This window comes from Nerophis ophidion, linkage group LG23, assembly GCF_033978795.1.
Source record: "Nerophis ophidion isolate RoL-2023_Sa linkage group LG23, RoL_Noph_v1.0, whole genome shotgun sequence".
NCBI lineage: Eukaryota > Metazoa > Chordata > Actinopteri > Syngnathiformes > Syngnathidae > Nerophis > Nerophis ophidion.
In genome coordinates, this window is record NC_084633.1 from 8,864,768 (window position 1) to 8,890,698 (window position 25,931).

Genomic DNA, 25,931 nt, shown 5'->3' on the forward strand with positions numbered 1-25,931 from the left:
GATTTGGTAATTGTTCAATCTTGGGTCACTCTCTAATCAAACAATTAATTGCAAAAACTTCCTGGGGGATTTTAATTGGTCTAATGTATTGGTCTCCTGAATGTTTTTTTTTTTTTTTGCCGGTCTCTTTAATTTACCGAGATGCAGGAGTAAGAGCGGCTCGCAAACGACTTATAAATGACTCGCAACTGCGATTTGGTTTTCATCGTTCACTTCAAAGAGGTGCTCAAACAATTTGACTCATTCGCGAACATCACACCGTTAAAGTTTGTTAAAGTACCAATGATTGTCACACACACACTATCCATCCATCCATTTTCTACCGCTTATTCCCTTTTGGGGTCGCGGGGGGCGCTGGCGCCTATCTCAGCTACACTAGTTGTGGCGAAATTATTCTCTGCATTTGACCCATCACCAGGCAAAGACCCGTGATCTCCTGAAAATTATTTGAAAATAATTTCTCTAGATAATTGTGTGGCTACAACAGATATTAAATGTCTCATATTTTTGTTTTTAGGAAAGTCCTGATGATCAACTTGATTTTTACTGCGCAAGAAAAGACGACCTCACTGAATCTCTGACGCATGTTGCCCCTATTATAGAGCAGTGTGCTTTTGAGGCTGTTTCATCTGTATGCCAGGTATCAAGGGTTCATGGTTACATGGGGACTACCATAACTGTAGTAGACAATATGAGTGCATTTCAAAGCCACACATTTGATCAATCCCTGTGTCCTATCCAGAGCAAGTCTGAGGGAAAATTGTTCGAGAAGTTCAAGATGGACGGGAGGTTCATGAAACTAGTCTCTGCCATTGTGTGGAATTCGTGGCCAAAGGACCGGCAAGGACATTATGATGACAATGAAGAGGTGGTCCTTCGGCACCTTCTCTCCTGGACCGCAGCCAAATATGTTCTCCAGCTACACGGTAACCTATCAAAACTGGGACTGGGTTTTTGATTACATTGAGAAATTAATAAGTGTTATAGCTAAGGCTCTAACGCAGGAGTAGGGAACCTATGGCTCTCGAGCCAGATGTGGCTCTTTTGATGACCGCATCTGGCTCTCAGATAAATCTTAGCTGATGTTGCTTGACACGATAAGTAATTAATAATTCTGCTGGTAATCACAGTGTTGAAAATAACGTTCAAAATACCGTATTTCCTTGAACTGCCACAGGGCATATAGTATGCGCCTGCCTTGAATTACTGCCGGGTCAAACTCGCTTCGCAAAATAATTAGCGCATGCTTAGTATTACCGCCGGGTCAAACTCGTGAAGTCACGAGGGACACTTCCCCTGTCATCATTTTCAAAATGGAGGAGGCTGATTTCAACACCGGTCATTTGAAATCGCATAAAGGGAAGAAGATTCAGAGCTATTCAGTAGGATTTAAGGTCCAAGCTTACATCACACTCAAATTTTTACTGCATGCCTTTGGTAAGTGCCAGAGTGAGAAGAGGTTTTAAAATAATTAGCGCATGCTTACTTTTACCGCATGCCTTTGGTAAGCGCAGGAGTAAGAAGAGGTTTTAAATTAATTAGCGCCCCGGCGGCATTTCAAGGAAATATGGTATAAAACATTCTCATGCATTTTAATCCAGTGGTCCCCAACCTTTTTTTGGGGGGGATTTTTTCTTTTATTTTTCGTCATGAAAAAGGGACTTTTTTTGGGTTGGTGCACTAATTGTAAGTGTATTTTGTGTTTTTTATGTTGATTTAATAAAAAAAACAAAAAAAACAACAATAATATATATATATATATATATATATATATATATATATATATATATATATATATGTGTGTGTATATATATATATTCTTCTAAATTAATAAAAAATTCTTCTGCGGCCCGGTACTAATCGAGCGTGGTTGGGGACCACTGTTTTAATCCATCCATCCGTTTCTATCGCACCTGTTCAAGAAGTCGCATTAATGGTCAAAAGTATTTTATTTATTATTGGTTACTTTAAGAATAACAATGTTATCAAAAAGAATAAGATATGCATGCATTTAGTTGTTGTAATCAGGGAAAGTCCAAATAAAAGAGGAGGCGTGGAAATCTCTTGTCATAGCGTGGGACGACACTGTACAAGGGTACAGGTCCACGCGTTTCTCCTCATTGAGCTAAATTGAATCTAGTCTCTGTTTAATTCCTTGCTTCTTGTCTGTTTAATGGATGTCATCAGTGTTTGATCCCGACAGTTGTATTCAGTGTTAAAAATACTATACGGCTCTCACGGAAATACATTTTAAAATATTTGGTTGGCTTTCATGGCTCTTTCAGCCAAAAAGGTTCCCGACCCCTGCTCTAACGGAATAGTAAATGCAGCGGTATTGCGGTTTCAAAGTTTTCAAACAAAAACCTAATGTGTAGTTTTTTTTCTGGCGCTAACTCCCTGAATCCTCTGCGCAGCGGGGGCCAGGAAGGCGGGGTGGGGGGGCGTATACAGCTCTGTGTGGAAAGCCGTAAGCAGGAAGTGAAGTGTGTTTGTAATAGGTAAGAAAAGTTTTTTTTAACATTGCCTGAAAAATTCCTCAAAATCTAATCCTTCCATAACTGTTTGAGTTATGTTGCTAACAAACACACAAACAACCCTGGCAAAAAAATAACCAATTTTTGGGGGGGGGATTCTAATTTTTAATAAACGGCTTGTTCTAGGTGGCTAGCAATGAAGCTAATGGGAGCAATCCATTCTGTCTCTAAATCACTTCAGATGCATCCAAAAACCGCCAACAATACTTCATTTACGTTTCGTAACCTGTATTATAGCCAAGCTGTAGTGACCATGTTTTTATAAGAGCTAACACTAAGGTGCTGTTTTTCTAGTGTACTAACACATAGCCTTGCAACGACATGCTACGGCATTAGCCATAAGCTAGCTTCTGCTTCAGCAGCTGAATGACTTTTGAGTTTGTAATGCACAACACAATGCAAAAGGACACCAATGTGTATTGACTGAAAAACATGAACAATCATATTACAGTATTAGCCAACATTTCATGTTTTGTTTGGACACAGCCAAATCAACAGTGTATGTAGTTTTAATAACAAACATGACGCTTTGCATGTATCATGATCAATATTATAGTGACTCGCTCGATGGACTGTTGTCTATTTGTGTAAGCTGGCCAGGGACGTTTTTTCCAGTTGATTTTGGGTATGCACTGCATTTATGTCGGCATAGCTTAGCTCCAAGTTCCATCTATCTTCTCTTCGTGCTTGCTTCTAAACCCACCTGTTCACCCTCCGTATATTTAGCTCTATAAAGATAAGTTTGTGAATCCTCATTGGCCAAAAAGTAGTAATCTTTGTCTATTACTAAGTTTTCCGTGATAGGAACACACACTCGTTTGTTGTCGGAAGTAGGAACACACACATTTGTTGCCGGAAGTTGGAAGTGCATTGCTGTGGAAACGGAAATAAATGCGGAAAGGAAATAATTTCCGGCAATGCGGAAAATTACCAAAATACTGTAAATATTGTACACATTACTTATTGTTACACATGTGTCTTTTACCACAGTGTACAGTCTGGGTCAAAAGTTTACATATGCATGTAAAGAACATAATGTCATGCCTATCTTGATTTTCCAATAATTTCTACAACTCTTATTTTTTTGTGATAGCAGCACATACTTGTTTGTCACAAAAAACATTCATTCATGAAGTTTGGTTCTTTTATGAATTTATTATGGGTCTACTGAAAATGTGGCCAAATCTGCAGGGTCAACAGTATATTTCCTTTGGCAGATTTCACCGCAATAAGGCGCTCTTGGCAGCCATCCACAAGCTTCTGGCAAGCTTCTGGTTGAGTTTTTGATCACTCCTCTTGACAAAATTGGTGCAGTTCAGCTAAATTTGTTGGTTTTCTGACATGGATTTGTTTCTTCAGCATTGTCCACACATTTAAGTCAGGACTTTCGGAAGGCCATTCTAAAACCCTAATTCTAGCCTGATATAGCCATTCCTTTACCACTTTTGACGTGTGTTTGAGGTCATTGTCCTGTTGGACCACCCAACTGCGCCCAAGACCCAACCTCCGGGCTGATGATTTCAGGTTGTTTGAAGATTTGGAGGTAATCCTCCTTTTTCATTGTCCCATTTACTCTCTATAAAACACCAGTTCCATTGGCAGCAAAACAGGCCCAGCGCATAACACTACCACCACCATGCTTGACGGAAGGCTTGATGTTCCTGGGATTAAAAGCCTCACCTTTTCTCCTCCAAACATATTGCTGGGTATTGTGGCCAAACAGCTCAATTTTTGTTTTCTTCTGACATCGCATGGACAAAGATAAGACCTTCTGGAGGAAAGTTCTGTTTCACAGTTGTTTTAGAAGGCTTTGAAGGCAACAATTGTGACTCCATGTAGCCGCATCTTGCAAGTGTTTATTATCATCTTTAGAATCCTAAAAAAAAAAAAAAAAAAGACAGGTGTATTTTTGTCTCTCCTTATGATCGTGAACTATATGCAAAAATTCAAAAAAAGTACACTTCCCTTTTAAAGGTAAAAGAAATATATTTGGAAACGTCGGGCCGTATTGGAAATCTTAACGGGCAGTATGCGGCCCGCGGGACTTATTTTGTCCATGTCTGCCCGAGAGGAAAAGGTGGATTTCCTCATTATTATGCTAAAGGATGGTCGCTTAGCTACGAGGTACTATCTACTAGTTGCAATTTCAAGATAAATAAATATTTGCCTGATGGCGGACAAATCACAAAGCACTGTATTCTTTGCCCGGTTTGCTGTTTAGCTCAGCCACATTGGGCTTTCTGTTTGCGGAGCTCCTTGTAGCTCAGCTTGTGTGTTTAGTCCACTGTTTTTATGCTAATATTTGAATTTTTTTGAAGCTCTACGTCCAAACATTGTGCGCTTTCTATCGCTTCTGGTACAGAAGTCAAGCCTATGAGAAAGCTGAAAAGGTGGCCCTTCTCATTGCTATGCTAAAGGAAGGCTAGTTAGCATTAGAACCTTCAACGTCAACGGTATCTTATAAAACGACAGCTCCAACAATCCTTTTCACTTAGAAGAAGCCAAAAGTGACTGATGAATCCTAATTTCCTATTGTTTCATTGCCAAGCAGCTAAATCTTTAGTGATCATTCAGGAGTACCCATTTAAAATGTTAGTTACATAAATAAATGGGAAGTCCACTATATTGCCAAAAGTATTTGGCCATCTGCCTTGACTCACATATGAACTTGAAGTACCATCGCATTCCTAACCCATAGGGTTTCTATATGATGTCCTTTTGCAGCTATTACAGCTTCAACTCTTCTGGGAATACTGTTCACAAGGTTGCGGTTGTGTTTATAGGAATTTTTGACCATTCTTCAAAAAGCGCATTGGTGTGGTCACACTCTGATGTTGGTCGAGCAGGCCTGGCTCTCTGTCTCCGTTGTAATTCATCCCAAAGGTGTTCTATCGGGTTCAGGTCAGGACTCTGTGCAGGCCAGTCAAGCTCATCCACGCCAGACTGTCATCCATGTCTTTATGGACCTTGCTTTGTGCACTGGTGCACATTCATGTTGGAAGAGGAAAGGGTCCGCTCCAAACTGTTTCCACAAGGTTGGGAGCATGGAGCTGTCTAAAATGTTTTGGTATCCTGGAGCATTCAAAGTTCCTTTCACTGGAACTAAGGAGTCAGGCCCAACTCCTGAAAAACGAACGCACACCATAATTCTCTCTTCATCAAATTTCACACTTGGCACAGTGCAGTCCGAAATTTATTGTTTTCCTGGCAACCTCCAAACACAGACTCGTCCATCAGATTGCCAGATGGAAAAACGTGATTCATCACTCCAGAGAACGCGTCTTTACTGCTCTAGAGTCCAGTGGCGACCTACTTTACACCACTGCATCCGAAGCTTTGCATTGGACTTGGTGATGTATGGCTCAGATGCAGCTGCTTGGCCATAGAATCCCATTCCATGAAGCTCTCTGCGTACTGTAAGTGGGCTAATTGGAAGGTTACAGAAATCTGGCGACCTCTTTGAACTATGCGCTTCAGCATCCGCTGACCCCTCTCTGGCAGTTTACGTGGCCTACTACTTGGTGACTGAGTTGCTGTTGTTCCCAAACTCTTCCATTTTCTAATAATAAAGCCGACAGTTGACTTTGGAATATTTAGGCGCAAGGACATTTCATGACTGGATTTGTTGCACAGGCAGCATCCTATGACAGTTCCACACTGGAAATCACTGAGCTACTGAGAGCGGCCCATTTTTTCACAAATGTTTTTGGAAACAGTCACCATGCCTAAATGCCTGATTTTATACACCTGCGGCCAAGTGATTAGGACACCTGATTCTGATGGTTGGGTGGCCAAATACTTTTGGCAATATTGTGTATTTTTGAGTGTGTGTGAAAGGTTGATCACCGTAAAATGCATACAATATTCTTATAAATCATAAAATGCATTTTGCCGGAATTCACCAGCCACGAGAGGGTCCGAAATCTAACTTATGCGGTAGATGAGGAAAGACTACGTAAAAGAAAAAGCTTTTATGAAATACCTTATGTACATAGAAAGTGATTCTCAACCCTCACACAAATGAATAGAGGGGGCAGAATAGCCTCCTACACTTTTAGAATTTTAGAGCCTCCAATCCCAAACCAGTCTCTTGTCTTTACATTATCAACAGATAATGATTGTGCTGTTTAAAATACTATTTTTTCATTTGTCACATCATAGGGGGTAAAGAAGACCTTACAGAGAAACTCACAAAGGATGCCAAAAAGCAAATTGTTGTTGCCATATCAACATTTACAATAATTAAAAATCAGTTTATTCAGGGAAACATCCAAATAAAGCTGCTCAAAATCATTTTGGAAAATAAAGCGGCTTTCAAAGACCTACTGAAGCTTGGTAAGAGACATTTTTGTGCAAGTTTTCTTAATACGTGACAAAGAGATACTGACATGCAGTGTTAACGTGTTACCACCAGATTGTCTCTCAGAGAATGAACAGCACAGAGATACTTGGAAAATGGTTCAGCTGCTGGATTATAGAGATGCTGAAGTTAAAGGTGTTTACAATGAGAAGGAGAAAGTGGACACCATGTTAACAATGATTCACAGTCTTGACGAGCATGTGATAGGTAGGAGTTCAATGTGATGAAATATGTCTCATTATATTCTTTTATCATCTCAGTTGACGTCACAGACTTGTATCCTTTTATCCTTTCAGTTGACGTCAAAGACATGGATGACAGACGCCGTGTCGACATTGATGCAATGCCCCTGGACCATTTCATGCAGGTTCACAAATTTGACCAACTTTCCTCCACGGTGGCTGGTGTTGTCACTTACTTCAAAGAGGATCAAGACACCAGAGACATGCCAGATGTCTTGTTCAAGTTCAAAGACAGTTATATATTTAACATTTGTTGGCGGGAACAGGCCAAACTCCTGTCCAATAAAGAAATGGAGCACAACAGTTGTGTTGAAGATGCGGTAGCACGCAAAAAGCTGACACTGGATGTGCTACATGCTGACATTTTTGAGCCTTGCTTTGCCAATTACAAAGACATCTACACACGTTTGAAGAATGGCAGTATAAAAATAAAGGAGGTGAACCATCTTTTCAGCAATTATAAGGGCAAGTACGATGATCTCAGAAGAGACTTGGACATTATGTGCAAAGTTGACATGTCGTCAGAGAAACAGTGGATCCACAGTAGGCTTCAACAGATCGAGCAATATCATGAGCTCCATCGTGCTGTGGCTTCAGCTGAGGTCATCATGGAAGTCAAAGATGCGCTTGGTCTTCAAGGAGACTTCAGATTACTGGAGACACTCGTGAACGTTGTAAGTGTCTTTTTTTTAGCCAAACATGTCCATGTAGTTTGAAAAATCTAAAAGGTCTTACAGTGGAACTTCTAAGGTCCAACGCAATCCGTTTTGTTCTGATTACCTCGAAGTGACTAGTGTCATAGTAAAATGTAACTACTCAGGACATTTTTAAAGTAATATGTACATAAATTACATAAGCCTCCTTCACACAAAGATCATGAAAAAATATCAGAGTTGTAACCGTATATTCACAAAATGTGGTGTTGCCATTAATGTGTTCCCATTCAGAAAATGATGTGGTATACTATTTATAGATAGTACCATATGTGACAATGTCTGGTGTGTTGTATACAATAATTATTGGAGAGTGACTTTTGCATGTTCTCCCCGTGACTGCGTGGGTTCCCTACGGGTGCTCTGGCTTCCTCCCACCTCCAAAAACATGCACCTGGGGATAGGTTGATTGGCAACACTAAATGATCCCTAGTGTGTGAATGTTGTCTGTCTATCTGTGTTGGCCCTGCGGCTCCAGCACCCACCGCAACCCAGAAAGGGACAAGCGGTAGAAAATTAATGGATGGATGGACATTTGACACAAGATTGGGAAAAGTTGTTCTGGGGTGTTTCACCTGAAGCATTCCGGTCCCAGCTGTGCTGAATGCTCTTTCACACAGGTGCCAACTCATCTCTGTTGTGGTTCTAATAAGTCCTCAGAAGCTAAAAAATTGTCCTGATCAACATCAATCACATTCTGTGTCTGTACTTTTCGCACAGAACACAGTCACAAAAAATTGTGAAAGAAGCAAGCTTTTATTGCAATGTGAAAGGGGTTAAAAAATAAAAGTACCTCACTTTTTGATGGACAGTGCATTGAATAGGTGCAACCGTATGTAGCATCGCGGCATTCAACTTTAGAGGTTCCGCTGTATCACCAGTAGCACAAGAAATGTTTACCTTATAGTGACGACTAATACTGGGACATTGTTTGCCTCAGAGCCATGCAGACTTTCAGAATGAGGAGCTGCAACGGATCGACAATGACTTAATAGGGACAAAAAAGGATCTGGTAGACATTACAGAGTCTCGCAAACGTTGCTTGAAGGAGCTGGGACAGAGGGGCCCCTTTCTAAAATGGGTACAAGATGCTCTGAAAGGTAACACTATTTCTAATCATGTTTTAGAATCATATCAATTTCAAACCATCTTATTAACAATAACTTATTTCAGATCTAAATGAGTTGAAGGTGTTTGTTGACCTGGCTTCCATCTCTGCGGGAGAGAACGACATGGAGGTGGATCGTGTGGCTTGCTTTCATGACGCAGTTCTTGGCTACTCTTCCATTCTGTACGAACTCCAACCAGACTCCGGGTTTCAGGCCTTCAAAGATGTTTTAAGGAAACTCTGGAGAGCTTTGGACAACGATAAGAACCTTCCCAAAAAATTGGTAATGTAAATAAATTACGACACAAGAATACAGTATGTTGATATGGATAGTGAATTATGTTACGATTATCAAGATGCAACCATCGGGTAATTCCCATACAAAATATAATGTTTTTTTTTGTTTGTTTTTTTAGTGTGACAGTGCTCGCCATTTGGATTGGTTGAAGACAGTAAAAGACAGTCATGGGTCAGTGGAGCTGTCTTCTCTCTCTCTGGCATCAGCCATCAACAGAAATGGTGTTTACCGAATTGGTGCCCAGAAAGGAAAAAGGGTAAATAACTAATTGTGGGCTTTAATTCATCACAAGGTTGTTGACAATCATCGATTGGCTTTACGTAATGCTACAAAGATATGTGTGAAGCACTTTTTCATGTTTCTGGAACATTCAGGTGAGTCTTGACATCACCTTGAAACTTGAGATTCTGGAAGACCATGATGAAGAGCCCGAGACGCGCTACTATTCTCTTGAAGATTTGCGGGATCTGCAGAACAAATTGATGCTCATGTCTGGGAAAGGTGATCAAGGACAGAGGGAAGTGAATTACTTTGCAGAGGTAAGTCAAAATAACTTCCTTCACAGAGACGTTTTTGTGACAAAAATGTGGTACCATAGATTTTGCTACGATGCAAAGTGATTTGGAAATGGTTGATACATCACCGTATGATATTTTGAGCGAAGATACAGTAATACTGTACAGTGCTGTGCTTTTTAAAATTGGAGAAAAACTGAGTGAAAAAATACTTTGTTCTTTGTTTTTCACGCAAGAGAAGTCGGGAGTTTAAATGTGCACGGTAACTTAAATTTTGCCCATTGTTCACATTCATTATGAAAGACATGACAATGGATGTTATTTACTTAATTTTTCGCATTCTGAATATTAAATTAGTGCAATCAAAAGTTTTCTTATTATTGAGCCTGTGAGAGCCGTGCAATTTCGTCTATAAAACCCTTAAAAAAACATCCAAACTCCTCCATTGAGGTTTTATATACTGTACATGATATAATATATAAGTATATATGTAATGTGGTTATGGGAACATTTAAAATGACTCTAAATATTTACGCGTTTTGATCATTTTAAGCATACGCTGCACATTAATTTCACCGTGTCAAAGTGTACTATTTTGTCAGAATACCTACTCAGACTACTTCTGTCCAGGTGAGATGCACGATTTATGATATACAAAACGTAAAATACGCCAGCGGAGAAAGGGCATGTTCACCACTGTGTTATATCACCTTTTCTTTTAACAACACTCAATAAATGTTTGGGAACTGAGGAAACTAATTGTTGAAGCTTTGAAACTGGAATTATTTCCCATTCTTGATTTATGTAGAGCTTCAGTTGTTCACCAGTGCGGGGTCTCCGCTGTCGTATTTTACGCTTCATAATGTGCCACACATTTTCGATGGGAGACAGGTCTGGACTGCAGGCGGGCCAGGAAAGTACCCGCACTCTTTTTTTACAAAGCCACGCTGTTGTAACACGTGGCTTGGCATTGTCTTGCTGAAATAAGCAGGGGCGTCCATGACAACGTTGCTTGGATGACAACATATGTTGCTCCAAAACCTGTATGGACCATTCAGCATTAATGGTGCCTTCACAGAAGTGTAAGTTACCCATGCCTTGGGCACTAATACACCCCCATACCATCACAGATGCTGGCTTTTGAACATTGCGCCTATAACAATCCGGATGGTTATTTTCCTCTTTGTTCCGGAGGACACCACGTCCACAGTTTCCAAATATAATTTGAAATGTGCACTCGTCAGACCGCAGAACACTTTTCCACTTTACATCAGTCCATCTTAGATGAGCTCGGGCCCAGTGAAGCCAGTGGTGTTTCTTGGTGTTGTTGATAAATGGGTTTTGCTTTGCACTTACAGATGTAGCAACCAATTGTAGTTACTGACAGTGGTTTTATGAAGTGTTCCTGAGCCCATGTGGGGATATCCTTTACACACTGATGTCTGTTTTTGACGCCTGAGGGATCAACGGTCCGTAATATCATAGCTTACGTGCAGTGATTTCTCCAGATTCTCTGAACCTTTTGATGATTTTACGGACCGTAGATGGTAAAATCCCTAAATTCCTTGCAATAGGTCGTTGAGAAATGTTGTTCTAAAACTGTTTGACAATTTGCTTACAAATTGGTGACCCTCGCCCCATCCATGTTTGTGAATTACTTAGCATTTCATGGAAGCTGCTTTTAGACGTAATCATGGCACCCACCGGTTCCCAATTAGCCTGCACACCTGTGGGATGTTCCAAATAAGTGTTTGATGAGAATTTCTCAACTGTATCAGTCTTTATTGCCACCTTTCCCAACTTCTTTGTCCCGTGTTGCTGGCATCAAATTCTAAAGGTAATGATTATTTGCAAAAAAAAAAAAAAAAGTTTATGAGTTTGAACATCAAATATGTTGTCTTTGTAGCATGTTCAACTGAATATGGGTTGAAAATGATTTTCAAATCATTGTATTCCATTTATATTTACATCTAACACAATTTCCCAACTCATATGGAAACGGTGTTTGTAGGAAGTGTGTTACTATGGGAACGGAAATAAATGTGCTGAGGAAATAAGTGACCAAAATACAGTAAATATTGTACGTTTTACATTCTGTGTGTGTGTGTGTGTGTGTGTGTGTGTGTGTGTGTGTGTATATATGTATATATATATATATACATATGTGTGTACATATATATATATATATATATATATATATATATATATATATATATATATATATATATATATATATATATATATATATATATATATATATATATATATATATATATGTGTGTGTATATATACACCAGCGGGTGTATGTTGTGGATACATTGCATTCTGGGTAAGTGTTATGTTGCGTTTATAATGTGTTACAGAGCCAATGTTCTCCAGAAATGTGTTTGGTGTGGGTTCACAGAGTGTGGGGCATATTATTTTGAGTGTGATCTGTATGGCTGTGGAACAAGACCCCTGGTTTACACATAGAAGAAGCAATAAATAACTCCTCCGCCGTTTTGAAAAAGATGGCAGGGGAAGCGCCACTCGTGACGTCACGAATTTGACCCGGCGGCAAGAGTAAACACGCGCTTATTAATTTGGGGAGCGAATTTGCCCCGGCAGTAATTCAAGGCAGGTGCAAATTACATGCCCGGCGGCTATCCAAGAAAATACGGTAATATCAATAATACAAATGATAATATCAATATTGTTTACATGTGTTGTGCGTGCTGGTGCCAGCGGGTGTATGTTGTAGCCAGGAGTTGTGGATACATTGCATTCTGGGTAAGTGTTATGTTGCATTTATAATAGTGATGGGATCGGCAGTTCTTTTGACTGTACTGAATCACTAGAATCAGTTCCTTAAATTGATTCGTTCAAAAGATTCGTTCACCGAATCACTTCTGCAGCAGCAGTTCTGTGTGCAGGTCGGCGAATCATGAGTCAGTCAGTAACAGCTTCCCCAGCGGCAGATCTTTTTTTTTTTTTAATGTTTTTTTTTTTAAATGTGTATTTATAAATTTCAACAATTACAAACAGTAAGTCAAACAACAATATAAAACATAACTCAGAGGCAGATCTCGGTGTGTGTCAGTTCGCGAACGACACAAGCCCTCAGCACCCAATGAACGACGCGCAAAGTGACTGAACGAGATCCTCAATGTGACGTCATTCTCCGTGACACAGTCAGTTCCCTGTGTCAGTACGTTCGCGAACGTGATTCACGTGATTCGTTCAGCGACAACCAGTCAGTTCTCTGTGTCAGTACGTTCGCAAACGTGATTCACGTGATTCACTCCGCGACACAGTCAGTTCTTGTAGGTTCGTGAATCACTCAGCTACAGTTCTGTGGGCCAGAGGGCGACAGACGTGAATCGCTCTCTGGAAAAACAAATATTAAATTAAGAAACCCTTAACAAATTCCAACATAAAAACTAAATGTTCTCTTGCAAAGAAAATGTAAACTTAAATATGCAAACAAAAAGAAAATAAACACCTTCAAAATAAAACAAATAAATTAAGAGCCAGAAATGCCATCATAAAAACTAAATGTTCTGTAGCCTACGGTTAAAAATATAACAAAGAAAATATCAACTTAAATGTGCAAACAAAAAGAAAATAAATAGGCTACCTATTCTTTAAGCTTGAATAAAACAAAACAAATATTAAACCAAGTGCCAGGAATGCCAACATTAAAACTAAAATTTCCGTGGCTTACATTTAAAAATATAAATATTGAAATATCAACTTAAATATGCAATAAAAAAGAAAATAAATAGCTTAAATAATATAGAAATCAAGAAACTAAACACACACACACACACACACACACACACACACACACACACACACACACACACACACACACAGACGTGCACATGATTATAGAGGGGCAGGGGCTCAAAGTCAGAAAAAGGCAGGACATTTTTTTTTGATCCTTTACACAATATGGAAATTAATGTAAAATTACATTTGCTAATAGGAAGCTAACTACTTAGCTGTGTGTCCTTTGTAGTTAAAAGTGATTGCCATTTCTTTTGTGTCCAAAAAATTATTGTCATAATGAGTTAATTCACATTATCATAGGCTTGGAAGACATGAAAAGCAACAAAACATCCATCCATCCACCCATCTTCTTCCGCTTATCCAAGGTTGGGTCGCGGGGGCAGCAGCCTAAGCAGGGAAGCCCAGACTTATTACCCATATTGGATGCTGAATAAGTGGACGGCGACTAGACCATAACTCACAGGTTCAAGTTGCTCCACTGTCACGTCTCCTCAGGGGCGCAGTTGGCTCTATATCCTCTCACTTACTCACTCACTTGCCCTCTCTCTCTCTCTCTCTCTCTCTGGCGGAAGCGGCAGGCTCAAACAACCCGGTATGACAAAGAAAACGTGGAGTTTTTGTACCGCTGTTTTTTTTTTTATTAATGTTGTTTAAAGAAAAAAAAAAACACACACACACAGGCAGAGGGCACTTTTTAAGAAGAGGCAAAAAAGGACACACACACACACACACACCAAAAGGGTCAAACAAAGGAAAGATTTGCATTTAGAAATACAAGCTGGCTGACTTTGGATGAGCTGAGCCGATTTCATCTTTCTGAAATGATCTGCCCCATCTTGCTGAAAATCCTCTCTGATGGGACAGATGTGGCCACAATACAGAGTCTTCTCTTCATGAGTTCAGACAGTCTTGGATAGATCACACCTCTACTTTGCCACCATGTGAGGGGGTTTGAAGATTTCGGTACAAGCGGCTCCTGCACAAAAGCATGGACCTCCAGTACTGCATCTACCACTGGATTTCGGCTGCTGGTCACAAGCCCAGAGACCTGCTGATCAAATTCCTGCCAAATTGCACTGCCCTGACTGGAACTTGGTGCTTGTGCTGCTGCTCCCTCCCTCTTCTTAAGCCTGCTGGTTGGGGAGGTTCACCTTTGCAGCACCATTGTTGAGATGCTGAAAGGCCCTCTCTGCATCCTCATCCCTGCCGAAGGCCTTCTTTTTGAACATGGGGTCCAGTGCTGCTGTTTCAGATAGCAAAACATGTGCCTCAATTTTGTGGAACCTGTGAGCCATCTGGTTACAAATGGTGTCCACCATGACTTTCACAGGATCCATCAGGTTCACACTCCTTTGTATGTTTTGCGGCTATCCTCTGTAATCCTCTTGCCAGAAGAATCACCGTCGACGCAGTGACATATCTGAGAGACAGAAAAACAAGGTTTGTGCCTGATAGTAACAACAACAACAACAATGATAATAATGCGTGATGTTATTGTAAACATATTTCATAATGTTATTACTACTAATAATAATACTTGTGTAATTAATAACCCTTTGCTTGCAAACTAAGTGGCTACAATTAGTTCTAGTTAACTTTTTTCTTTTTGATTTAAGTGACACTGATAACCCTCACTGAGTGTTGAAGCCAGTGAACAGAAGCCTTGATTGACGCACCTCTGAAGTCAAGTTTCCATGGCAATGACCTATGTCAAGCCAGACAAGCAGGAGCCTAAAGCTTGATTGACAGTTTTACGACTTTGTTTTGATGTCACTGTGCTATTTAAAAAAGAAGCCTTCAAATTCACAATATTATCAGAACACTGCAATAATAAAATTATTTACATACCCCTCTCCACTAATCTCGACGGTGACCTCCTCAAAGGGTTTTAACACCTCACCGGCCTGCTTGAGTTCCTCCCACTCCTCTTGTGTTAGGGTGGGTAGTCTTGGGTTTGTTAATGCGATGGTTGTGATGACTGCATCCTTATTTTTAAAGACACTCTGGATCATGTAGAATGTGGAATTCCATCTGGTTGGGCAGTCTTGCTTTAGACGAGCTTCTGGCAAGCTTAGCTGTTTTTGGGTGGCCCGAAGTTTTTCTGTTGCAACTGTGCTCCTGTGCAGATATTCGACAATAGCCTTCACTTTGTCCAGAGTTGTTTTTATCGGAGTCATGCCACTGATTACAATCAAGTTGAGGGTGTGGGCAAAGCAGAACAGGTGAGGCCAACCTGTGTTCTGAATTGCTTTTACCACATTGGAAGCATTGTCAGACACACAGGCAGCCCCCTTGTCTGTGATGTCCCACTCCCTTGCAACTCAAACAAAATGCTCTGAGAGGTTGTCTACTGTGTGCCTCTCACTCATTTGAAAGCAGTCCAGCAGGACAGAGACCATCTTGTAGTCATTGATGAAATGGCATGTCACCGACATACATGAACTTGTTGTTCTTGATGTCCAGCAGTCTGTTTTCAGACAGACAGCCTGGGCCCTTTTCACCTTTTCTTTGATTTTTTCATGTGTTGTTTTGAATATCTCCGGGATGATTGTATTTGATAGAGTTTTCCTGCTTGGTAAAATGTAGTTTGGGTTTAGTTCCTTCGTAAACTGGCGGAATCCAATGTCTTCCACTATGGAATATGGCTGTAAGTCCCGTGCAATCATTTTGGCCAGCATTTCATCCAAGGCCTTTTGCCTGAGTGGGTCAATTGGTCTTAACACAAAATGGGCTAGACTTGCTTGTGTTCCTCTACCTGTAGGCCTAGCTGTTGCTCCTGTTGTGGCAACAGCAACTGCCGGACCTGGACCGGTGCTACTGGATGCAGCAGTGCTGGTGGTTGCACTGACTGGTGGTAGTGGAGTCACTAGGGCTACCTGGAGTAGTGCTGGTGTATGTAGGAGCAGGAGGTCGTCTCACCTCTTGCAGGTGAACAGTTGGGTGTTTGTATATTAAATGCCGGTGAAGATTTGCTGTGGACCCACCTTTGGTTGAGAGATTTGCTTTGCAAATGTTGCATACTGCCGCTGTATCAGAAATAAAATTAAATTGTGTCCAGACAGCACTTTTTCTCCTTGAGTCACTCATCTTATCATGTCAGTGATGTCACTCTCTTTCTAACAACTTCAACTTGAACTTTGGGGGGCTGGGAGTGAGCCCTGTCACTGAGATCAGGGTGATGGGGGGAATAAACCATTTAACAGTAGGGTCAGGGTGACTCGGGGGATGGTAGGGAAATGGTGTGTCTGTGTATTGTGTGTGCATGTGTGTGTATGTATTGTGTTGTGTGGTCTCCCCTCCCTGATAATGGTTGAGTCCTATCCAGGTCAGGACAGGTAACATCTAGTCTTAGAAAAAAACAACACTCAAAGCAAACAAGTTTTGATATAAAAGTACAGTTTAATTGCAAATCAGCATTATTATAATGATGATGATAGCTACTAAACAACAACAACAAAAACAACAGTTGCAGTAGAAGGGATAATAATAATAATAATAATATTAATAATAATAATAATATGAATCAGAATTGATCCCCAAGGAGAAATTTATTTTTGTTACAATAACTGTGCAAATAATAGCCTATGTATGTGTACATCCATCCATCCATCCATTTTCTACCGCTTGTCCCTTACGGGGTCGCTGGCGCCTATCTCAGCTTCAATCGGGCGGAAGGCGGGGTACACCGGTTGTATGTGTACATACATTAGTTATTATTTTTATTTTAAATCTTCTCAAAACAGCCTGAGTGATTCATGTCGTTAATCCGTGGTGAATGAATCATTCAGTCCCTCCCCCCGCCCCCATGATGACGTCGAGGGTTCAGTAAGTCACATAATGCGCCAGTTCCACTCATACCGGCATGGTCGCGGCGGAGCTCAACTGAACTGAGAAAGGAACGAATCTTTGAATTGAAAAAGTCTTTGATGGTAAAGAAGACTGTCAATCTACTGTTAAAAATAAAAGCCCTGGACTTTGATAGTTCATGAGTTTTTTTCATCATTCAGACTAATTGGTCAGAGAAAAAATGTTGCCCACCTTAATATCTGTTCAGCCAGCCTTTATAAGCTCTGGTTCGGTAGTTAAGATGAGCGTAGTTAAGAATTTAAATAAACAGACCACTAAAAATAATAAGTAATCCTGTACAATATACAAAATTCTGTACCCTTTTCTTTCCACACACTGTGTCTGCTTGTAAGTACTCTGTGATTGTGCGCTGCCGAACATGCTCGTAAACCAGCAATGTTACGACGTGACTTCGACTTGGGCGCGGGGGGTGCGGAACCGGTACGTTTCAGAGATGGTATAGTACCAAAAAGGATTAATTAGTATCGCGGTACTATACTAATACCGGTATACTGTACAACTCTAGTATCAGGTCGGCCGGGCAGACCATAATAAAAAACCATCAGATGTCTAAAAAGTATTCATATAGTACTTTTGCATTTTTAAAGCAGTCACTTTTGTCCACAGTGTATTCAGGTTTAGACAACACAGCTTTCAAATGTCCAGTGTCCCTCAGCAACACCCAGCTCCTGACAATCATGGTTTGGCCCAAATTAGGCCTAATTAGTCAAAGCAGGTGTGCTCACCTACATAAAGCCAACAGCCCCACCCTGACTCTTTTAGCCAGACATGCAGAGCCATGGTGAGTGACAATTTACAATTTGTTTGTTGAGCATGTTTTCCACTGACTAAAATAAATGTGCATGGTTTGAGAGGAAGCCAAAGGTCAAACAGTGACAGTGTGGGGTCAAACTGTCACACAATCAATCAAACATTATTTATTTATATAGCCGTAAATCACGAGTGTCTCAAAGGGCTGCACGAGCCACAATGACATCCTCAGCTCAGATCCCATATCAGGGAAAGGACAAAACACAATCCAATGGGACAATGAGAAACCTTGGAGAGGACCACAGATGTGAGAGTCCAGTCCATAGTGGATCTAACATAATAGAGAGAGTCCAGTCCATAGTGGATCTAACATAATAGTGAGAGTCCAGTATGTAGTGGATCTTTCAAAGCCCAAAGCTTTGGCTGTTACTAGAACATTAACAGTTGACTTAGCTGTCTGACACTTTGTGGATAACATATTAAAATCACAAGTCAACAGCAAAATCAATATGGAATGTCAGCTTTTAGCAGAACTTTCATCAAATTATTTGCTTTAACAATTTTGTTACCTGGGAGACTGACACAGTCATTTTTCTTTTACACACACCATCCTGACCTACGGTTTCAACATTTGGTACTTCTTAAAACCGTAACTTAAAAGGGTTGGCTGAACAGCTACCAAGGTACGATGCAATTGGCGCCCATGTTAACTACCCAACCGTAACTTAAAAAGGTTGGTTGAACAGCTATAAGGACTATGCGGCCAATCTGCGGCCGGGCAGACTTTCGCTGCTGTTGCCCGGAGGGCACAGCACGCATGGACAAAACAGTCCCTTCCCCGTCGCCGTCTGCTATCTCGAACTCTGTGTCCTCAGAGACCCCGAGTCCTCAAAAATCGGAGGGAAGGGTCTCGGGGCCTGAAGAAGGGTTAGCTCCAACATTAGCTAACGCCCATGATCCTTCTGACTGACTTGTGGGCCAAATATCTAATCTTCCCTCTCTACAAGAAGACCGGGCAACAGTAGCGAAGGTCTGCTGAGTGTTAAAGTTGTTTTATATCACAACCATTAGTGTGATCTGTATGGCTGTGGAACAAGACCCCTGGTTTACACATAGAAGAAGCAAAAAATAACTCCTCCGCTGTTTTGAAAAAGATAGCAGGGGAAGCGCCACTCGTGATGTCACGAATTTGACCCGGCGGTAAGAGTAAGTACGCGCTTATTAATTTGGGGAGCGAATTTGCCCCGGCAGTAATTCAAGGCAGGCGCAATTTACATGCCCGGCGGCTATTAAAGAAAATACGGTAATATCAATAATACAAATGATAATATCAATATTGTTTACATGTGTTGTGCGTGTTGATTGGCCATAAAAGGTGGACGTAAACGGAGATTTAGGAGAACATTTGGTTCCCACGCGCGTCAAGTTATAGAATTTACGGAGTAAGACAGTTCTGTTTGTGCTTTAACTTGTTTATTTTGGCGTCAATTACGACTTACAGTAGTTGGATTGTAACAATCTCCATTAAGAGCTGATAAACCTCTGATAATGGCTCGAGTCAAGTCAATACCACTACATGGAGACTGCGTACCACAGTTTGAGAATTATTATAATAGATAATGTGGGAGTCCAGTCCATAGGGAAGCGAACAGATAGTCATACTTGGGTCAGCTAGCATTTCATCCAGACTGGTACCTCTGGAAATTATCCATAATGATCCAGAGGAAACAGAGAAAAAAAGCAGCAGATCGGCTTGTCTAAAAAGGGGTCTATCTAAAAGCTAGCGTTTATAAATGTGTTTTGAAGCTTTTTTAGAGCTCTGAGGATCATTGTAAGCTGGCATTTTTGGAATACAGATTTCAGTACAAAACATATGGCACAATACAACCAGGCAACAGAAGATGGTTCTAGACGGTTTAGTTTTTTGTACTTAAATAACAAACCTTAAAGGGGAACTGCACTTTTTGGGGGGAATTTTGCCTCCCGTTCACAATCCTTACGAGAGACAAGAGCAAGTTGCATAGATTTGCTGTGGGTAGAGGATGCTGAAGCAGAGCACAATTGTGCACGCGCGCAGCTTAGAAAGAACATTGATGTCCAGTAGTGCGGAGGTGAAAAAAATACCTTGTAGGTTACTGCAACTTGCAACAAACTTTTAAATGATTGGGGAAAAGGTATGCTTTTAACACAATTTCTTTCATTTGCAGGTGTTTGCTGGTGTTCAAAGACTATCTGAGGCTTTCATTGCCCTCTACGCTGCTGGAAACCCTCTCTTTAGACACTGGGAGGCCGAAATCCACTGCTGCGCCAGTGAGAGAAACAGTATTGTGATGGACTTCAACCTAGGGAACCTTTTCAATCGTGTCGCCGTTGAAGGCAACATTGAGGGGTGTTTGCCTGAACTTTGCAGGAAAATGGAGAAATGCCTGTACTTTTGGATGGATTTTGTGGACAAACAGAGATCACAGCATTACTATTTAAACTACTTTACAGCTGAACAGGTTGTCTACCTATCCAACAACCTGTCACTTCAACATATGGGATATGTAGAGGATCAAGTGCTAATGATGCTGTCCTTTGTGAAGTCAAAATGCACAGCCTCAGACTTAAAAAATATCTGGCATGAATTCCAAAATGAAATCCTTGCGCAGCCACAAGAACAAAATGAGGAAATTGAGTTCCAGACCTTTGTTGTAGTACAAGGTTGCGAGATGGGAATCTCTGACCTTAATAGAGAATCGGATACTGTGTCATATCTTGGGGAACAAACAAATGGATTGCAACATTTTGATCAGATATGGAATGCTTACATGAAAGACATGAAACAATTTTTTCCACACATTCTTGATCTAAAAAGTCTTGGAAGACTGCTGGAAATATTGGCTGACAAGGACAATGGGGGTGAGAATATTTCTGAAAATAAATTAATTAAAAGGGAGTCCCCTATAGGCCTGGCAGCTGGAAATCCAAACCTCATTGTTTGTCCTCACAAAGAGGTGTTGACTTCTTGCATCTCTATTTATATGGCCAGCGAAGGTGAGCCGCTCCCAACTTACGATGAGGTCCTGTTGTGCAACTCATCGACAACGTATGAACAGGTGGAGCTATTCCTCAGACGTTGTTTTATGGCAGGTTGCAGCGGGAACAAAATATACTGTCTTCTGTATGGGGATATGCTTACATATGACGTGAGCTCTAAAGTTGAGAAGTTTTTTCAATGCAAGAAATTACAGCGCATGAAAGACTATAGACTTGTTATCCTTTGCAGCTCAGAAAGAGAACATACCTACCTTCCAACAGCCTTCAGTCAATACAGGTTGCACATAGTTCCTCAAGAACCACTGGCCGACATAAAAGAGTATCTCCATCGGCATTATGTGGTCCCAGCAGATCAATGTAGCGCAGCAGCTGTATTCAAAGATCGCCTCTGTATTGGTACAGTCTCCTCGACAAGGGCTGGTGTTGGTGAGTTTATATCTTCATTGATATTTATTAATTGAGGAAAAATATCGAAATCAAATTGCTCCTGTTTGTTTTAATTTCAGGTAAATCCCTTTACATTAAGAGGCTTTATGAAACCCTGAAAGCCTCAGTTGAAAATCCATCAATGATGAAATGCATTCGCTTGATTGAACCAAGTATTGATGAGAACACCATTCTTAAGTCTCTTTTGGACATTCGTGCAAAGAAGAAACTCATTGTGTTCCATTTTGATATTACATCATCGGTAAGAATAACTTTTATTGAGAACTTAAAACGAAATGATTTAATGTTTTCATCAAATGCATATTTTCATTTAGTGAAGTTGTGTATTTTGTGCAATTATTCTTGCTAATAATATTGCCAATCTTAAACAGTATTTCCTCTGTTTTTAAAGGTACAGAAAGGAATCCACGAGTTTCTTTTTAAGTTGCTCTTTCTGCGTTACCTAATGGACTCTGAGGGAAACATGTGGAAGTGCAGTGACAAGCATTTATATGTCATTGAGTTCTTGGAACAAACTGTCGAGCAAAACAGAAATCCTTCCGGTCAGGTAAGAGTTCTGAGAACTAACATTGTCAACTAAGTCTGTCAATTTGCTTATTTTACGCTTTTCTGTGTTTTCTGTCTAGACGAAAACCCCAATAAGCTCGTTCACTGATGTGTTTCCTAATATTTTTTGTCGACCTCCTAAAGAGGTACTGAGGCTGATAATGGAGCCGCAGGAAGATCCCAATGTGAGCAGTGACAACCCACTAATGGATGACAAAGTGTTCAGGAGCTCAGCCTTCCAGCGACCTTACCAGTATCTCATACGGTTCCATAACCGCAGCGATCTTGACAAGTTCAGGTATACGGTCCGTCAAGGGCCTAACAAAGTCTGTCACAGGGAAGCTGAGGGATCACATGGAGAATGTCTTCAGATGCTTCTCGTGTACTGTGGCATTACAGACCCATCCTGGGCAGAACTAAGACATTTTTCTCAGTTTCTCAACATGCAGCTGAAAGACTGTGAGTCATCACATTTCTGTGATGTAAACTTAACAGGTGATATCCTTACTGGATTCAAAACATTTGTGGTGGATTTTATGATTCTGATGGCCAAGGACTTTGCAACTCCATCACTCAATATTTCCGACCAGAGCCCCAGTACAGCACAAATGGACCTTAACCATGGCCCAGATGAAGATATTGTCCCCTTTTTAATCAGAAAGAGATGGGAAACAGAACCACACCCATACATCTTCTTTAATGATGACCATATGTCCATGACCTTCATTGGTTTTCATCTTACACCCAATGAACAGAAGGCAGTTGATGCTTTTGATCCCAAATCTGGAAGAGTCATTAAAAAAAATGTCATGTCACTGGCATTGTTTCAAGGCCTTCAGCTTCAGGGAGTTCCTTTCAACACAGACTTTGATAAATTATCCAGAAGTGAGAAAATACAAAGAATCTGCAATGTTCTTGGAATCCATAATCATTTGGACCCTGATGAAACATATGAGCTTACAACTGACAACATAATGAAGATTCTGGCAATCCATATGCGTTTCAGGTGTGGCATCCCTGTCATCATCATGGGAGAGACAGGATGTGGTAAAACAAGGCTCATCAAATATCTTTGTGAATTAAAAAGGAGGACCCTTGCGTCTGAAAACATGAAACTGGTCAAAGTGCATGGAGGGACAACATCAGAAATGATTTACACAAAAGTAAGAGAAGCAGAAGACATTGCTTCAGTCAACAAACAAATCCATGGATTGGACTTGGTTCTTTTCTTTGATGAGGCTAACACCACTGAGGACATTAGCAGTATCAAGGAAGTACTTTGTGACAAGACAGTCAAAGGAGAACGTTTAGTACGTAACTCTGGACTGCAGATCATTGCAGCATGCAACCCTTACCGTAAGCACACAGTAAATATGATCAAAAGGTTGGAATCAGCCGGTCTTGGGTACAGAGTCCGAGCTGAGGAAACTGATGAAAAGCTAGGCTCTATTCCTCTCCGACAATTAGTCTACAGAGTTCAAGCGCTGCCACCAAGCATGATCCCGCTGGTGTGGGACTTTGGTCAGTTAAATGATAACACAGAGGAGATATACATTGAGCAGATTGTGAAGAGAGTTGTGCAAAGCAGAAACATTGCTCAGGGTTACTTCAAATGGATAACTCAGGCACTTTCTGCCTCACAGAAATATATGCGCTCAATGAAAGATGAATGTAGCTTTGTCAGCCTGAGAGACGTGGAACGTTGCATGCAGACTTTTGTTTGGTTTTATGACAACCATGCTCGTTTTTTTGCAGAGCTTGAAAAGTATGTTACTGATCAAAAGCGGGACCAACAACAAAAACAAGATCAGAGTGTGCCAAAGGAGAAAGATTCAGTAATATGGTCTCTTGTCATGGCCTTAGGAGTGTGCTACCATGCCTGCCTTGAACATAAGGACAATTACAGACAATACGTCAGCAAAAGCCTACCAAGAGAGTACAGTGCAGCAAAAATTAGACAAGACATCACAATTATGCAGGATTTACTCCTCAGTGGCGTACCAATGGCTGACACCATTGCAAGAAATGGTGCACTCAAAGAGAATGTTTTCATGATGGTTCTCTGCATTGAACTTAGGATTCCACTTTTTTTAGTTGGGAAACCTGGAAGTTCAAAATCTCTATCAAAAACACTGGTGGCAGATGCAATGCAAGGCCAGGCTGCGCACTCTGACCTCTTCAAAAGGCTGAAGCAAATTCATTTGGTTTCGTTCCAGTGTAGCCCCCACTCTACACCAGAGGGAATCATTAATACATTCAGACAATGTGGACGTTTTCAGGAAGGAAAGAATCTTGATGAATACATTTCGGTCGTTGTTCTTGATGAGATTGGGCTTGCTGAAGACTCCCCAAAGATGCCTCTTAAAACCCTTCACCCACTGCTTGAAGAAGGATGCATTGATGACAAGCCACTGCCACACAAAAAGGTTGGCTTTATTGGCATTTCCAACTGGGCATTAGATCCTGCAAAGATGAACAGAGGCATATTTGTGTCTCGTGGCGACCCTGACGAGCGCGAACTGATTGAAAGTGCAAAAGGGATATGCTCATCTGATGTGATGGTTTTGGAGAAGGTGAGAGAATTGTTTCGACCTTTTGCAAAAGCTTACCTGAAAATCTGCCATGAACAAGGCAATGGATTTTTCGGCCTGCGTGACTATTACAGCCTGATTAAAATGATTTATGCAGCAGCCAAAATATCGCAACGCAAGCCCACTTGTGAGGAGGTCATTAAGGCAGTCTTGAGAAATTTTAGTGGCAAAACTGATGTTGATGCAGTGTCTGTTTTTACCAGAAGTCTTCCAGTTGCACCTAAATTGGAGAACATCAATGCCATTGAGTTTGTGAGCGAGAACATTCAGGCAGTTGGACAAGAGGAAGAATGCCGCTACTTGCTAGTGCTTACAAAAAATTTTGCAGCTCTTCAGATCTTGCAACAAACATTCTTTTCAGAGTGTGGGCAGCCAGAAATAATCTTTGGATCCAGCTTTCCAAAAGACCAAGAGTATGCTCAAATCTGCCGCAACATCAACAGAGTAAAGATCTGCATGGAAACAGGCCAAACGGTTGTGCTTCTGAACTTACAGAACCTCTACGAAAGTCTCTATGATGCCCTCAACCAATATTATGTCTACTTGGGAGGACAAAAATATGTGGACCTTGGCCTTGGAACTCACCGCGTCAAATGTAGAGTGCACAAAGACTTCCGACTAATTGTCATAGAAGAAAGAGAGGTGGTCTATGAACAGTTCCCGATACCTCTCATCAATAGGCTGGAGAAACATTACTTAGACATTCACACTGTTCTGAAAACTCCACAGAAGAAGATGGTTGAGGAGTTGAAGAACTGGGTCGGGAGCTTTGTGACAGTCAGCAAGCCTAATTTTGATGTGAATCAGCCATACAAGTACCTTCCATCAGACGTCTTCATTGGCTACCATTCAGACACCTGTGCTTCTGTGATTCATCAAGTGATCAAGACGCAGGAGGACAATTCTGAAATCTCAGAAGTCGAAGGCAGCATTCTCAATGAGGCTAAACTCGTATTGCTTAGATGTGCCACACCAGATTCAGTAGTGCGGTTGGATTGCACAGATCTCTCCAAAGTGGAGGTTGAAGATCTTGCACAGGTCTACTTTCAAAAGCAGAAAAACGGCTGCCTGGCTGACTTCATATCTTCCCATACAAGACAGGATATCCATAGCGTTTGCGCCTTCACAGAGGTACAGTAATACCAGTGCC

General features: G+C 40.9%; 1 protein-coding gene across 3 annotated transcripts in view; it reads left to right on the plus strand.

Annotated features, from left to right (window-relative positions):
- The window catches only part of LOC133541862 (E3 ubiquitin-protein ligase rnf213-alpha-like), a 74,501-nt gene that overhangs the window by 20,111 nt on the left and 28,459 nt on the right, over positions 1 to 25,931 (plus strand). For all 3 annotated transcript variants that reach the window (XM_061885565.1, XM_061885566.1, XM_061885567.1), the window contains 13 exons: positions 518 to 640; positions 743 to 926; positions 6,696 to 6,869; positions 6,949 to 7,101; positions 7,191 to 7,810; positions 8,790 to 8,949; positions 9,023 to 9,240; positions 9,374 to 9,511; positions 9,630 to 9,794; positions 20,366 to 21,623; positions 21,704 to 21,885; positions 22,036 to 22,191; positions 22,271 to 25,912. In XM_061885565.1, the coding sequence (XP_061741549.1) occupies positions 518 to 640; positions 743 to 926; positions 6,696 to 6,869; positions 6,949 to 7,101; positions 7,191 to 7,810; positions 8,790 to 8,949; positions 9,023 to 9,240; positions 9,374 to 9,511; positions 9,630 to 9,794; positions 20,366 to 21,623; positions 21,704 to 21,885; positions 22,036 to 22,191; positions 22,271 to 25,912 (7,173 nt within the window). The remainder of the gene's footprint in view (positions 1 to 517; positions 641 to 742; positions 927 to 6,695; positions 6,870 to 6,948; positions 7,102 to 7,190; positions 7,811 to 8,789; positions 8,950 to 9,022; positions 9,241 to 9,373; positions 9,512 to 9,629; positions 9,795 to 20,365; positions 21,624 to 21,703; positions 21,886 to 22,035; positions 22,192 to 22,270; positions 25,913 to 25,931) is intronic.